Source organism: Procambarus clarkii, chromosome 56 (genome assembly GCF_040958095.1).
Source record: "Procambarus clarkii isolate CNS0578487 chromosome 56, FALCON_Pclarkii_2.0, whole genome shotgun sequence".
NCBI lineage: Eukaryota > Metazoa > Arthropoda > Malacostraca > Decapoda > Cambaridae > Procambarus > Procambarus clarkii.
The window spans coordinates 9,710,063-9,726,206 of NC_091205.1; the positions used below are offsets into that span (position 1 = coordinate 9,710,063).

The 16,144-nt window shown below is 49.4% G+C and overlaps 1 protein-coding gene across 7 annotated transcripts in view; it reads right to left on the reverse strand.

The window, feature by feature from the left end:
- LOC138353075 (heat shock protein 75 kDa, mitochondrial-like) overlaps positions 1-16,144 on the reverse strand; it is a 194,666-nt gene that overhangs the window by 49,668 nt on the left and 128,854 nt on the right. For all 7 annotated transcript variants that reach the window (XM_069305720.1, XM_069305721.1, XM_069305717.1 and 4 more), the window contains exon 3: positions 112-348. In XM_069305720.1, the coding sequence (XP_069161821.1) occupies positions 112-348 (237 nt within the window). The remainder of the gene's footprint in view (positions 1-111; positions 349-16,144) is intronic.

Consider the following 16,144-nt stretch of genomic DNA (forward strand, 5'->3'; position numbering starts at 1 on the left):
TATAGAGTGGATTAACAGGAATGAGAGAGGACCAAGTCAGAGAGAGAGCGAGCTGAGGGTCAAGGAAGTCAATGTTCCCTCTCTATTACAGGCCAAAACAAAAATTCATACCTTGGATTAATTTCCAACTGTGGCTGCAAAAGTGAGTAACTGGTCTCTTCGGGTACTGTGTAAATTGAGTACGTACGAAGTGTCTTGCTGCACCCATCTCTTCCACAGTGATGACACATGGATGCGACTCCAGACGAGAAATAGCCTTCACTCCCCAACGTCGTCCAGCCAACACAGTTTTTAGCCAGTCCATCAATTCATTTGCTTGGGAACGACGAAGACTACTCTCAGCTGACACTGTAAAAAAAATGAACACAATTTATATGTTATATGCAATAAAAAACCAGAGTTGAATGTAATGAAACGCCATTTTCTGGGTGAGACCTGGAGGCTCCCCGGAGCTTATTAGACTGATATGCTAATGTCGGCCTTTGGCATCAGTCATGTGTATGGAGTTCTGTGGGCCTACCGGGGACCACGAGGCAGAACCTGGCCCCCTCAGAGAGGCATGGGGAGCAATGGCCTATAGAAACCCTCGTGTGGTTGGAAGCATTCTATGTCTGCCATCGACCAGGTCAGGCACCCAGAAAGGTAAGCATCCCAAAACAAACCCCTATTCTGGTGAAATTATTGGATCCACAAGCCGAACAAGTGGATAGAACTCCCCCTAAAAGAAACGAGCATGACGTCACACGTCGCCGTGCCGCTTTCTGCACACCTGGTGGGAGCCCCGGACCCCCTACGCCGGCTATCCACCCTTCAGTTCTGAGGCTGGATGTCAAAACATGCAAAAATGACGTGGCCACGGGGATAGACCGTAGGCTGGCTAGACCGAATAACCCTACAGACGACCTGGGAGACCCGAACCCTGGAAAATGAAAGGAGGGAGACCGGATCAACCCAAAGCGAGTAACCCGACACAGAAGCCGTGGCGCGCAAATGACGGTTGAGAGCCGCAACCAGACAACACATGATGCACCCACAGCCTGACCAACCAAGCATCAACAACCCAAGGACCCCTCCGCAAAGCAGCCATCTCATTCTTTGCCAGAAAAGAAGTGGGACAAACTGCAAAAGTGCCGGTGCAAATCCTGAGGCATTACGAGCAGAGCAAGTACGGCGTCGACCCATTGCAGATGAGGCCACCCCAGGTGGCACATGCAACCCGGCCTCAGACTCCACCTATGGCCTACCTCGACCAACTCATGTGCATAGCTCTGTTCCTGGCCAGAGCAGAGCACCCGGACATTCTCTGAGAGCCAATCTGGAAGGAGCTCAAGGAGGCTCAGCAAGCCTACGACAGAACCCTAGTGCCGACAGGCCCGAAGGTAATCCACCACAAACAATGCCAACAGCGAGGTAAATAACAAGAAGCTGCAGCTCACTAACTTTTGTGAGAAAGGGCGGAGCCAAAGATAGGCATCAAGGGGCTCAAAGTCGAGACCCTTTAAAACCTAGAACACTTTCCCAAGTCCACGCCACTCCAGCATGCAGGGATCGGCAAAGCCGCGCCAAGAAAAGTGAGAAAAACAATGGGGTGTCAGCTAGCCAGAACGACCGAAAAACCTTAGAATGTACCAAATAGGATAAGAAGGACCTGAACTCAAAACAGGCCAGGGCCAAAGCCAAGGAAAAAACTGGGCCACACAACAGAACCTCATGCTCCTCCAAAGGGGAAGACATGAGGACAAACCTCCAGAAAGATGCCTACCCCCAGGGAAACCCAAGGGAACCCCGAAAGCAAAATTGAGAGGGAGTCGAACCCAAGTCTAAAAACGTACAGGTATGAAATATCCCACTCCTGCATGAAAATACCATGCATGAGTATGAAAATAACCCCCCCCCCCCACCCCAGCAGGAGTATGAGTAGCCTGGGAGAAGCTTCGGCACAGCTTATTTTAACAAAATAACTGGTCACACAGACCACAATGCACCCCACCAACCAAAACACTCCCAAACCAAGGAAAAACAAAGTCACAGATTTACTTATTAAAGGCTTTAATATATTTAATTTATTTAATAACACTGATTAAAGGTTTACCTTAAGGGCGAGGACCACCACAAGTGAGGAAGCCCCCCTGAAAGGAGTGTTGACTGAATGCCCCCAGAGAAAGATAACCTTCACCATGCAAGGCTAGTACTGTAGCGAGTAGATTATCCCAATAATATACTCGCTCCAAATGCATTGTTAATATTCCTGTCAACATTTGGAGATGAATGAGGTGAGGCGTTGCCCGGGCAACACGGTGAGGTGTTGCCTGAGCATATAAGCAGCAGAATAGCAAACATTAACCAGAGTCTACTTTCAAGTGTGGTCTAGAGCAGACACTTGCGAGATACTGTACCGACGCTCAGTGCGCTCAACTCACACCAAAGTGTATATTCGACCAAATATATATATAGTATCTTAGTGTCTGTTTATTGTCACCATACTTTACGTAACAATAGAACCGTTACATTGGTGACCCCGGAGTGACCACAGTATCAGTATCAGTCTCTAGGCGACAGCGAGAACATCGTGGAGAGCTTTGTTCTTACCACCAGAAGTTCGGACACCAAGCCCGCAACTGTAGGGCTCCTTGTTCCTGGTCGGGAAACTACTCCGGCGGGGACGGTTAACGGCCAGTGACCCCGCCATTTCAAACACTACACTGCTCTACATATCTGACGTCATAACCAAACGCCGTTTCCTCGTTGACACAGGTGCAGCAGCTAGTGTGTTGCCTCCCCCACTGGTCAAACCAACCCGTACTCCTGGTTTGGACTTACGAGCCGCCAATGGTACGTCCGTCCGTACATATGGGACCCGCGCCCTGGTTCTCGAGTTCGCCTCTCTGGGTCGCTTTACATGGACTTTCCTCATAGCGGATGTGGAACAACCCATTCTTGGATGGGATTTCCTGCAACACCATCGACTTGTGGTGGATCCCGCAGGTGCAGTACTTCGAGCCTCCCCTAGTGCCTCTACACAAGTTAACATCGTCACCCCAGTCGCATCTACGGAACTTCAAGCACTCCTGGATGAATTCAAAGATGTGACCCAACCCGCCAGCCCTCGACCAGAGGTGCAACATACGATTACGCATCACATTACTACAACGGGAGCACCTACCTTCGCCAGACCACGCCGCCTGGCACCGGAACGACTGGCGGTAGCACGTGCTGAATTCAATAAGCTACAGGAGGCGGGAATAATCCGCCCTTCGAACAGTCCATGGGCTTCACCTCTCCATATGGTCCCGAAAACAGCCCCAGGGGAATGGCGCCCTTGCGGAGACTACAGGGCTCTCAACGTTCGCACTCTGCCGGATCGCTACCCAATACCACACATCCAGGATTTCTCACAGGGATTGAGCAACGCAACCGTTTTTTCGAAAATTGACCTTGTGCGGGCATTTCACCAGATCCCTGTGAAACCGGCAGACATTCCGAAAACAGCGATCACAACACCTTTTGGACTGTTTGAATTCGTCCAGATGCCTTTTGATCTACGGAATGCAGCCCAGACATTCCAACGCTTCATCGACCAAGTAGTTAAGGACCCTCCTTTTTGCTACGCCTACATTGACGATCTGCTGGTGGCCAGTACATCACCAACAGAACATCTGCTACACCTCCGACTCCTCCTCACCCGTCTGCGCAACTTCGGCTTGCAGCTCAACTCCGAGAAGTGTATTTTCCATGTTCCAGAGCTGGATTTCTTGGGACACCGTGTGTCAGCAGCAGGGGTCCAACCACTAGAGAAGAAAATCGAGGCAATCAAGGAATTCCTGCGCCCATCCACTCCAAAGAAGTTGCAAGAATTTCTTGGTGTAGTGAATTTTTATCATCGATTCATCCCACATTGTTCGGACATCTTGCGACACTTATACGACCTCGTACGTGGTCGGAAACTCACGTCCCGTCTTCCGTTGGAGTGGACTCCCCAGGCAGAGACAGCATTCACCGACATAAAACACAAGCTGGCGGAATTCACCTTGCTCGCACACCCAGTGTCTGACGCTCCCACCAATCTATCTACCGACGCTTCAAACACGGCAATTGGTGCTGTACTACAACAGCTCGTTGAAGGAGAATGGCGCCCAATTGCATTCTTTTCAGCGCGCCTGTCACCCACTGAAGAGAAGTACAGCACTTTTGATAGGGAACTGCTCGCCATCTACTCAGCCATACAACATTTCCGGCACTTTCTCGAGGGGCGGAACTTCCACATCCTCACAGACCACAAACCTCTCACTTATGCACTGGCGGCCAAGGGTGATGCTCACTCTCCTCGAGTAGCCAACCACCTGGGATTTATTTCCCAATTTACCTCGGATATCCGTCATGTCAAAGGAACTAATAATGTCATAGCCGATGCACTGTCTCGACCCACCATAAACCACGTCGTGACAAACCCAGCTCAGGTGGACTATTGTGTAATCAGTAAGGCCCAACGGGAAGACCCTGATCTGCAGCGATTACGAACATCTGACACAGCTCTCCGGTTCATCGAGATTCCCATGGAAGGTGGCAGAAGTATAATCTGTGACACCTCACGGACGGGAGCACTTAGGCCCTACATTCCTGCCCAGTTTCGCTGGAAAACGTTCTCAGTATTTCACTCCCTAGCACACCCAGGAGTACGTGCTTCCCAGAAACTACTAACGGAGCGTGTTGTATGGCCAGGAATCAATTCCGATGTTCGACGATGGACTCGCTCATGTCTCCAGTGCCAGCGAGCGAAAACACATCGTCACACAAAGAGCCCTCTTCAACAGTTTCCGTTACCTTCTGACCGTTTCGAGGTGGTGCATGTAGACATCGTTGGACCATTACCGTCGGCAAGAGGATATTCTTATCTACTCACCTGCATCGATCGATTCTCCAGATGGCCGGAAGCAATCCCATTAATCAACATCTTAGCTGAGTCAGTGGTCCAGGCTTTCCTCTCTGGATGGGTCGCCCGTTTTGGCAGCCCCTCTTGTCATCATCACCGACCAAGGACGACAGTTCGAATCATATCTATGGAAGGAACTTATGGAATTCCTCGGCACCACACATAACCGAACCACAGCATACCACCCTGAGTCGAACGGAATGGTAGAACGCTTTCATAGACAACTAAAAGCTGCCCTAAGAGCTCAAGCACGCCCTGATGATTGGATCGACAACCTTCCATTAGTCTTGCTTGGCATCCGTTCGGCCACGAAGGAGGGCAGTGGATTCTCGGCAGCAGACTTAGTATACGGATCTAGCCTGCGGCTTCCGGGCGAATTCTTAACCCCAACGCCACTTATCACACCCCCAGACCCCACTTTTGTCCAGAAATTACGGGCGGCCATGACAAACATTCGGCCTACACCACCACGCCAACCGACAACTCGTGCTACATATGTGCTATATATGTGCCTCATGAGCTCCACACAACTGAACACGTGTTTTTAAGAGTCGACGCTGTTCGACGCCCTCTACAGTCACCTTACGAAGGACCATTTAAAGTGGTTTCTCGAACACCGAAGTTCTTCACCATTGAACGCCGAGGACAGCAGGTAACCATCTCCATCGATCGCCTTAAACCAGCACACTGTGACGCTGCCCCAGACATCCCTCCAGACACACATCCGCCGACTACGCAGTTCACTTTTCGACCACAGTTACCAGCAGCACCGCCACCTACGACAATGGATGATCCTGTACGACCTCCCACCCTACAACCCCAGTTACCAGCTGCACCACAACCTGATCTTACGATGACGGACGATCCAGTGCGACCTCCTACCCTAAGACCCCAGTTAGATAACATCAGCGAAGAGGAGGAAGTTAACTTTGATGGTTATGTAACGCGAGCAGGGCGTACAATTCACCGACCAGCTAGGTTCCTTGATCAAGTATTTTTCCTTTCATCCCCTGGGAGGGGGAGTTCTGTAGCGAGTAGATTATCCCAATAATATACTCGCTCCAAATGCATTGTTAATATTCCTGTCAACCTTTGGAGATGAATGAGGAGAGGTGTTGCCCGGGCAACACGGTGAGGTGTTGCCCGAGCATATAAGCAGCAGAATAGCAAACATTAACTAGTCTACTTTCAAGTGTAGTCTAGAACAGACACTTGCGAGATACCGTACCAACTCTCAGTGCGCTCAACTCACACCATTGCCCGATAAGTTATCATCTGCGTACTTCTGTGTACTCGACTAAATATATATATATTCTCTTAGTGTCTGTGTTTATTGTCACCATACATTACGTAAAAATAGAACCTTTGCAAAGGAAGGAAAGATTGGGGAAGATTAAGACCAGAGCTAACAGAAGAAAAGTGGGAACCCAGTTTGGTAGCACTCTGCAATGGGTCCGCCACAAAAGTACCACGGAGGTGAAGGACCGGTGAAACATCGAAAGCGAACTTACCCGCTATCTTGCAGATACGCTTCCAGATCTGTGGCAGGGGAGTTTCGGACGTAATTGTGGAGACATAAGATGCCCAACATTCACGTTTAGCCGTACGGATGGCCCTACGGGCCACCGCACTCGCTCTCCGAAAGGAAAGGAAAGAAGAAGAATCGGCATCCTGCCAACGTCGGCGGGGCCTATTCCAGGCGGCACGCTGTAAGCATTCCACCTGGAAATGGTCACTGACAGAGGTCATCAAGAACCTGCCACGTGAAATCTAAGGAGAGAGAAGAAGAGCAATGAGAAAGATCAAGACAGGAAAGGGTGCGAGTCCGAGAGTCCAAACGAGTGGGCTCACCAGAATTCAGAAGAGACAGGGAAGAAGAGAGGATAAACGGCTCAAGAAGGCGACCTCGGGTATTCGTCAGAAAATCACCCCATAGAGTGACAATTGAAATCACCCAGCAGGAGCACAGGCTCCGGCAAGGAGTCCAGGAGGTATTTCAGATCAAGAAGAGAAAGCGGGACATTCGCGGGGAGATAAATGGAACAAACTGTGTACCATTTCCCCACAAAGATACGAGCAGCAGAACAATGGAGGTGCGAAGGAAAAAGGGGACAAAGGGAACATCAGAGCGAATCAAGAGAGCAGAAGAATTAGGAGCCCCCACACCAGCTGGGGGGGGGGGGAGAAAGGAATAGCCACGAAAACGACCAGGACGAGCACCAAGCATCGGCTCCTGGAGACAGACACAAAGGGGCGAAAACCGCGAAATTAAAAGTTGGAGTTCGAGGAAATTGGCGTAATATCCTCGATCGTTCCATTGAAGAATAGACAACGACGAGAAGAGAAAGGACAACAACAGAGAACAAGGAAGAAACAAAGGCAAAAGAGCAACATAGCACGTTTAAGAATATCAGGGTCAGCAAAGTCAGGGTTAGGGGGCATGGGTAAACTGAGCAAAGACGTAGGGAAGGAAGCGGGAGAACAGACCAGCGGTGGGCCAAAGAAACCTCCATAGCAGGAACAGGGGGCGCAACCACCGAAATGGGAGGGGAAGGAGAGATAGAGGCAGAAATAGGGGCCAAGGAAGCAAGCGAAACCTTCTTAACTGCTAGGTAGGAGGAAGGAGAGGAGCCAGGCTTACGCTTCTGACTTAAAGAGACCGGTGTCCCAGCAAATACGTACTGGGCAACAGATTCTAGCGTCTCTACAGGAGAAGCTGAACGAGAGCACACACGAAAGGATGGGAAGGAGGAACGGAGGGAGACGAGGAAGAAGACACAGGAGACAAGACAGACCGGGTAAGTAAGTAATTATCAAAAGAAGGCACCAAACCGGGAAGGCTATGTAGCACCATCAAATGCGCAAAATAATCAGAGGGCGCTAAATATCACCAAGGATGCCAATACGAGAACAAAAACGCATAAGGTGAACGACATCAAAAGTATCCGAGTCACCAAGAATTCTATTGAGGGACAGGTGACCGCGAGGGGCGGTTGGAAAGCAAGACACACGCTCGTCCTGGAAGTCAGGACATGCACGACCGTAAGAGGGACAAGGCAACTAGGACAATAAGGAGCAGGGCGGCGCTGCACCAAGTGACCATGGGTTAAGCGAGTATGGCCAATACGCAATCTCGCCAGAGCAGTTTCCCACCGCCGGTTACGGTGGAAGGAGGACGGCCACAAGGAAACACAACATTTAAGAGTACGTAGCTTGTTACCAGTAACAGACAACCAAGAAGCCTGCCAACGGGTAAGGACTGAGGAATGGATAACCGGGTAAAAGTCGGAATACGGAACGCCTTTACGAGAGATGGGACAAGAGCGGACAGCTTCCTTGGCGGCAGCATCCGCACGCTCATTTAAAGACACACCAATATGGCTGGGAACCCAACAAAACTCAACCGACTTAAATTTACTGTGAACAAGAAACAGCCAAAGCTGGATCTCGACAACTACTGGATGAACCGGATTAAAGGACCCGAGAGCCATGAGGGCACTACGAGAGTCAACAACAACTACAAAGGAGGACTGACAACGAGAAAGCAGGAGACGAAGAGCATAGAGAATAGCATAAAGTTCCGCTGTAACGATGCTAGTCTATGGAGGTAAGCGACACATAAGTGCGATCAGGAAAAACAACAGAGTAGCCAACACCGTCTGCCGACTTAGACCCATCGGTGAAGACAGAAACGGAGCGGGAGTGAGAAGAAAAGTGCTCAAGGAAAAGGCGTTTTAGGACCGTAGGAGGGGTAAAAGCTTTAGTGATACGGGTCAAGGAAGTACAAAACAGCGGAAGAGGGACTCTCCATGGGAGCAAAGAAGGAACAACACGAGGAGAAACATTAGAAATACGAACGGAAAGAGAATCCTGGAGGCGAGATAGACAGAAAGAGGGAGGTGGTGAAGAGGAACAGGAACCGCAGGAGGGGCAAAAGTTAAAGCACGACAGAGGCGAGAGGAAGGATGTTGTAAGGACCGCGCAAGATAGCGAAGACAGTAGCGATCACGGCGGTCCTGGAGAGACAGGAAGCCGGTGTCAACATACAAGCTAAGTACGGGAGTCGAACGAAAGGCACCAGAACTGAGGCGCAACCCAGTATGGTGCAAAGCATCAAGACGGCGAAGAGTAGAAGGAGAAGCAGACGAGTAAGCAGGGCAACTATAATCGAGCTTAGACAGGACAAGAGAGGAATGTAAAGCAAGGAGAGGGCGCCTATCTGCACCCCAAGAATTATGGGACAAGACCGGAAGGAGGGTAAGGGCCTTAGAGCACTCAACACGAAGGAAAGAGATATGGGGAGACCAAGACAAACGAGTGTCAAGGAATAACCCCAAAAGCTTTGAGGAATCTTTGTATTCAAGGGGATGACCATAAAGTAAAAGAGGGACGAAGAACAACCCGTTTCCGCGTAAAAGTCATGGCACAAGTCTTAGAAGTAGAGAACTTGAAGCCATGATCGGCGGCCCAAGACGACACGGCATCAATTGCAAGTTGAAGCCGGCGCTGAAGGAGAGGCGAATCATCACCCTGACAGCAAAGGGTAAGATCATCGACAGAGAGCGGAGAAGACACCAGAAGGAAGAGAAGAAAGAAGACCATTGAGGGCAACCAGAAAAAGAGTAGTGCTCAGAACACTACCCTGGGGCACACCTTCGTATTGCTGAAAAGAGGCAGAGAGCGCGGTACCAAGGCGCACCCGAAAGGAACGACGGGAGAGGAAGCTGCGGAGAAAGAGAGGGAGACGACCACGAAGGCCAAAAGAATGAAGTTGAGATAGAATATGATATCTCCAAGTGGTGTCGTATGCCTTTTCCAGGTCAAAAAGGACGGCAACAATGGAGGTCTTCGCAGCAAAAGCAGTACGAATATAGACCTCCAAGTTCACCAGGACATCTGTCGTGCTGCGGCACTTGCGGAAACCAAATTGAGAAGGGGAGAGGAGGTGATGGTGTTCCAGAAACCACATCAGACGAACGTTAACCATACGTTCAAAGAGTTTGCAGACACAATTTGTGAGAGCAATAGGGCGAAAGTCCTTAGGGGAAATACCCAGAGACCCCGGTTTGCGAACAGGGAGGACAACGGCATCGAGCCAGTCCTCAGGGACTGACGACGACTCCCAGATCCGATTATACAGACTCAGTAAATACTGAGACGTGCACGGAGGGAGATGGCGAAGCATCTCATAATGAATACCATCGGAGCCCGCCGCCGTAGAACCGCAGAGGGCCAGGGCAGAACGAAGTTCAGAGAGAGAGAAGGGATCATTATAGGGAAGGTGAAGATGAGTGCAGAAATCTAAAGGACGAGACTCAAGGACAGGTTTACGAAGAAGAAAAGATTGGGGAAGATGAAGACCGAAGAAAGCGAAACCTTCTTACCCGCCGGGGAGGAGGAAGGAGTGATGCCAGGTTTACGCTTCTGACGTAAAGAGACAGGTGTTCCAGCAACCACGTACTGGGCAACGGATTCCAGCGTCTCAAACAGAAGCTGAACGAGAGCACACATGACGGCCGTTTGGAGAGCGATGGACATCAGCCCGCACCGACAGGCAGCGGGGAGAGTCAAGAGACGGAGGGGAAGGAGGAACGGAGGGAGACGAGGAAGAAGACACAGGAGACACAGGAGACACGACAGACCGGGTAGAAGGAAGGGGAACCCCAGACAGAGGACCAGGAGGTGGATCCTTCGGGACAGAACTCAAAGGAACAGAGGGGGCAGTGGGCGCATCAGGGTCCAAGGCCTGGAAACGGTTGAGAGAGTGAGGAAGGCGGGAAGGACGAGGAGAGGAAGAGCGCAACACGCGAGCATAAGAGATATTAGCATAAGGCGGGAGCCGGCAAACCTGGCGTCTCGCCTCAGGAAAAGATAAACGCTCCCGGTGCTTCAAGTTGAGGACGGCTGCCTCAAGCTTGTAATGGACACACGCACGGGAGAAGGCAGGATGGGCCTCACCGCAGTTGAGGCAACGAGCCTGGGGAGAAGTGCACTCCGACTTAGAGTGACCTTCACCACCACACAAAGGACAGAGACAGTCAGTTCCGGAGCAGCGGAGGGCACCATGCCCAAACCTCCAGCACTTGTTGCAGAGCCGAGGAGAAGGAATGTACTCCTGGACAGAGCACCTGGCACCAGCAAGAATGACAGAGGGTGGAAGGGTCCTACCATCAAAGGTAATCTTCACAACCCGGAGGGGTTGACGGCGACTACCACGAGGGGGACGAGTAAACGTGTCCACCTGGAGAATAGAATGGCCCTGGGCAGCAAGGATATGTCTAATATCGTCGTGGCAGTCGCGCAGGTCCCGAACGCCGGTCGCAACATGGGGCGGGAGCAAAATAGTGCCAACACTGGCATTCAACTGAGCGTTCTTCGAGACCCGAACAGGGGTCTCGAAGAACAGGATAAGGCAGCCAAGCGGGAAGCAGCATCCTGAGAAGGAGCAGCAACGACACGTGTACCGAGACGAGTGGGGTTGAAAGTAATGGAGGCATCCACGGAATCAACGAGATGTCGATGGAGGGAGAAATCGTCAGGAGGCGCAGAATCAAGAGGGAGGAGATCAAAATATTTGGCCCACGAAGCAGGACCAAACAAGGCTTGATAGGTAGCAGAACCGGAAGGAAACGAGCGAGGGCGGCCGTGACGAGGACGGCGGTGAGAACCCCCAGAGATAGAGGGGTTAAAAGGCGCATTAGTTACAACTAGAGAAGGAGCCGCGCCAGGGGACGAGGTAGTCACCACTGGGGGCTTGGGGCTTGACCCAACCACAGAGGGAGGAGGGGAGCCAGGGGAAGGAGTCAGAGAGGCCAAAGAAGGAGCAAGGTCGGGGCCCAATGCAGCGGAGGCTACAGAGCCCGGTCTTCCAATACGGACCGACTCGGGGGCTTGGTCGCCCACCCCACGAGCCCGAGAAGGTAAACCAGAAGCAGCCGAAACAGGGGTTATCATCATTACGAAAAGAAGAATTCATTCACGAATGTGCCCCCACACCCACCATGGAGCCACAATTAGAGGCAAGACACCCAACAAGAAGCTATCGCCGATCTTGCCGGGGCCTCCTAGGGGTGCGTCGTGAGTATACGCCCCACAAACGCCACCTTAAGAAACCGACAGTCCGTCGAGATCGGGTTCAGTGACGAAAGGGGGATTGACAATAAAAGGTTCCCCTCGCTCTCGACGTCGGGTACTACAGTTCTACGAGTGCAAGAGTATGCCTCCTCAAGCACCCGGGCGTCAAAATAGAAGAAGTCCAAGGGAAGAACCAGAACGAGCAAAAAGTCGGCAGGAAACGGCAAGCAGATAGGAGAAGAGGGGGGAGAAAAACGAAACAGAAGGAAAAGGAAAAGATGGCCAGCAGAATTGGAGAGGACGGCAGCAGGAGCACAAGGCTAGAAAAGGACAGAGGACTGTCCCAAGGAGCATCACACTCCGACAGCCGCCCACTAAGCCCCCACACGGCGACAACGAGCTGAGCAGGGAGAGGGGACAGACCGGGTAGAAAGAAGGGGGAACCCCAGACAGAGGACCAGGAGGTGGATCCTTCAGGACAGAACTCAAAGGAACAGAGGAGAGGGGAGTGGGCGTATCAGGGTCACGTCTGCTGATGGTGTGGGCTACTGTTTTTCCTGATTGCACTTATATGAGTTGCTTACCTGTGGAGACTAGCATCTTCACAGCAGAACTTTATGCTATTCTCTCTGTTCGTCTCCGGCTTTCTTGTTGTCAATCTTTTGTAGTTGCTGTAGACTCTCTTAGTGCCTTTATGGCTCTAGGGTCCTTTAATCCATTTCATCCAGTGGTAGTCGAGATCCAGCATTTGCTTTTTTTGTTCACAGTAAATTTAAGTCGGTTGAGTTTTGCTTGGTTCCCAGCCATATTGGTGTCTCTAAATGAGTGCGGATGCTGCCGCCAGGGAAGCTGTCTGCTCTTGTCCCATCTCTCGTAAAGGTATTCCATATTCCGACTTTTACCCGGTTATCCATTCCTCAATCCTTACCCATTACCAGGCTTGTTGGTCTTCTGTAACAGGTAATGAACTACGTACTCTTAGAAGTTGTGTCCTCGTGGCCGTCCTCCTACCACCACAACCGGAGATGGGAAACGGCTCTGGCGAGGTTGTGTATTGGCCATACTCGCTTAAGTCATGGTCACTTAATGGAGCGCCACCCAGCTCCTTATTGTCCACATTGTATTGTCCCTCTTACTATCGTGCAAATCCTTGTTGAATGTCCTGACTTACAGGACGAGCGTGTCTTGCTTTCAGACCGCCCTTTGCGGTCACTTGTCCCTCGATAGAATTCTTGGTGAATCGGATACTTTTGATATCGTTCCCCTTATGCGTTTTGGTTCTCGTATTGGCATCCTTGGTGATATTTAGCGCCCTCTGGTTATTCCGCACATTTGATGGTGCTACATAGCCTTCCCTGTTTGGCGACTTCTTTTGATAATTACTTACGTGACAAAGTAGGACAAAATGTGCATTACTACTTCTAAACTGTTTCACGCCTTTAAAAATTAATACCAGTTATTGTTACATGTTAGAGGAAAAATACTACACACTTTTAAATAATGTAATATACAGGAGGTACCACCTTGGGATGTGTTTGTAGGGGGACTCGGCCCTGAAGAGGAGAATATGTATGATTTGGGGGGTTGGGCATTGTGGGGCTCACGTACTCACATTGTCTAATATCACCCCCTATATATTTATTTATAATTCTATTTAAATTTTCATTACACAATATCTTACAACATTGGGTGGGAGGACCTCCAGTGGACATGCAGTGAGTGCAGTGGTGATGGGTGCACTCGAAAGCTTGCGTGTTAATTTAAAATATATTTTTCCAGTTTTATTAAAAGACATTTTAGAGATATGACTGATACACAGCCTACTTTAATGTTTGTCATCATTTGCTTCTATAATTTATAAATACGGGCGGCTTTTGTTAAAGTTGCTTCACGTAGTAGTGCCTGAAGTGTAATGCAATATTGCTTCAGTAATACCACTGTGACCACTTGATAACGAAAACATTTCATGCCAACTATAACAAAAATGTTACAACCAATAGCTTTTGGATTTGCTAATTTATCATGTACTGGGGCCAAACCCACCCTGAGGGTTTTAATCATGTACTGGGGCCAAACCCACCTGTTGAGTAGTTATCAAAATCGTTAGAGGCACATAATGGCTTCCGAAATGGAACTCTAAACATAAAATTTGCTAAGCAAGTATCTTGAAAAGCTTGGTGCACAATTTAATGAATATATCAAGTCTTTTTTTATAACCCTATTGCTTCAAGAACAGGTCCGAAAACGTGTGTAAGCAGAACAGTTGTGGTGTAAGGTGAGCCAGTTACGCATAATTACTCACCATGTATCCAACACACACACAATAGGCGCCATTGACAAGCAAGTTTATGCCCCACCTACACTAAGTAAACTTTAGACAGTAGCTAAGATTTCTGATAGCTCATCATTCAGAAGTTAATGTTACCAAATTCTTATTCATTTGTAACAGTAACATCTCTGAATTCTGATATTTTTCCCCATTAAATTAGCAACAGCCGAAAATATTTGTTTTTAATATATAAAAAAAATAGGGTTTGATACTTCAGTTTATCTGATCATATTAAACGTGCACTCACTAAGTGTAGTTAAATCAACATAACAATTATCAGTTAAGACTGTTTTATCTATATATAAAAAAAAAGTTGGCAAATACAAGAACTCACAAAGTGAAAACAAATCACATATCAAGTATACCAAAGAAAGAACATTACATACGAAAAAATTAACAGTAACAGTAACCGCAAAAACAAAAAGTAAAACATAAGTGGCAAGTAAAAAAAAAAAAAACAATACAGGGTACAACCCCTACACCTTGACACGGGTACCAGGAAATAATGGGCTAAACAGTACATGGAAACAATGGGCTAAACAGTACATGGAAACACAGAACAGAGTAGAGAAAAGCACTTGTAAAATAAAGAAAACCATAAATTACATAAATAACAAATACATTCGTAAGCAAATACATAACACACACACACAGACGTGGATATAGGTCGACGTGCACAAAACCACTGCTACCACACCACACGCAGGAACAAAATAGCATAGGACCATACACGCCACAAGGGTATACAACACATACAAAATGACAAAGTATGTACACACACACAAAGCACACCCTTAAACAACAAGACACACACACATACCCACCCACATCAATACCACATAGCACACAAAAATAAGGGTCACAGGCCAAAGTGAAACAAGGCCACAAATATAACATAGAAAACTGAACATCAGAAAACCCAGGCCTACGCAGGAGCCAAAAACTTCCCCCAAACCCACACACCCACACATATACGGCTACGACCGGCACCCGGAGGCACCTAAACACACCACATACGCACAGGAGCAGCAGCATCACAAGGGGGGGGGACACAATTACACGCAACCCCCGCCAAGGAGGCCCAAAGGAACGGGAAGGGAGCACACAGTCAAAGCAAACCCCAAAACCACCCCAACCCCTCCAAACCCACACCAACACCCAAACCCCACCCAAGACCGAGAACATCACCCGACCACTGAGGAACCCACGGACCAAAAGGCAACCCCACGAACATAGGCATCCGTGAACCACTGACCAAATTCTACCGGAAAAGCGCGCTGTAACCACCACCAGGTAATCCGCATGCGCCCCCATTAAAAGCCTAAAATTCGGGTAACCCCAAAACCCTCCCGCCTTTCCACCCACACACGACACACAATCTGCAATCAAAACACAACGTATTATGCACCCGCCTCGAATTTGGAAAAATAAACAAAAACCGCAAAACAAAACCTCGATAATCCGGACCACAAAACACCTCCAGGACATCCCGAAACCAGGTAACCAACCCCTGCAACCGAACACAAAAATAAAATAAATGAACCTGAGATTCACTTAAGCCACAGTGGACACACGCCTCAGAATTATGCAAGCCAAGCATACACAACCCCTCATTCGTTGCCAGCGACAAATGCAGAAACCGGAACGGCGCCTCAGCAGCGTGAAATGCTAAGAACCTCCGCCCCCAAACAAGACCAGATACCACCCCAATCCCAACACGGGAATAAGCCCTCCACTCGGGGCAGCACCCGGGGCAACACCACCACATATACAGCCTTACACGAAAAGGCTCTCCGACGATCCAATGGGAA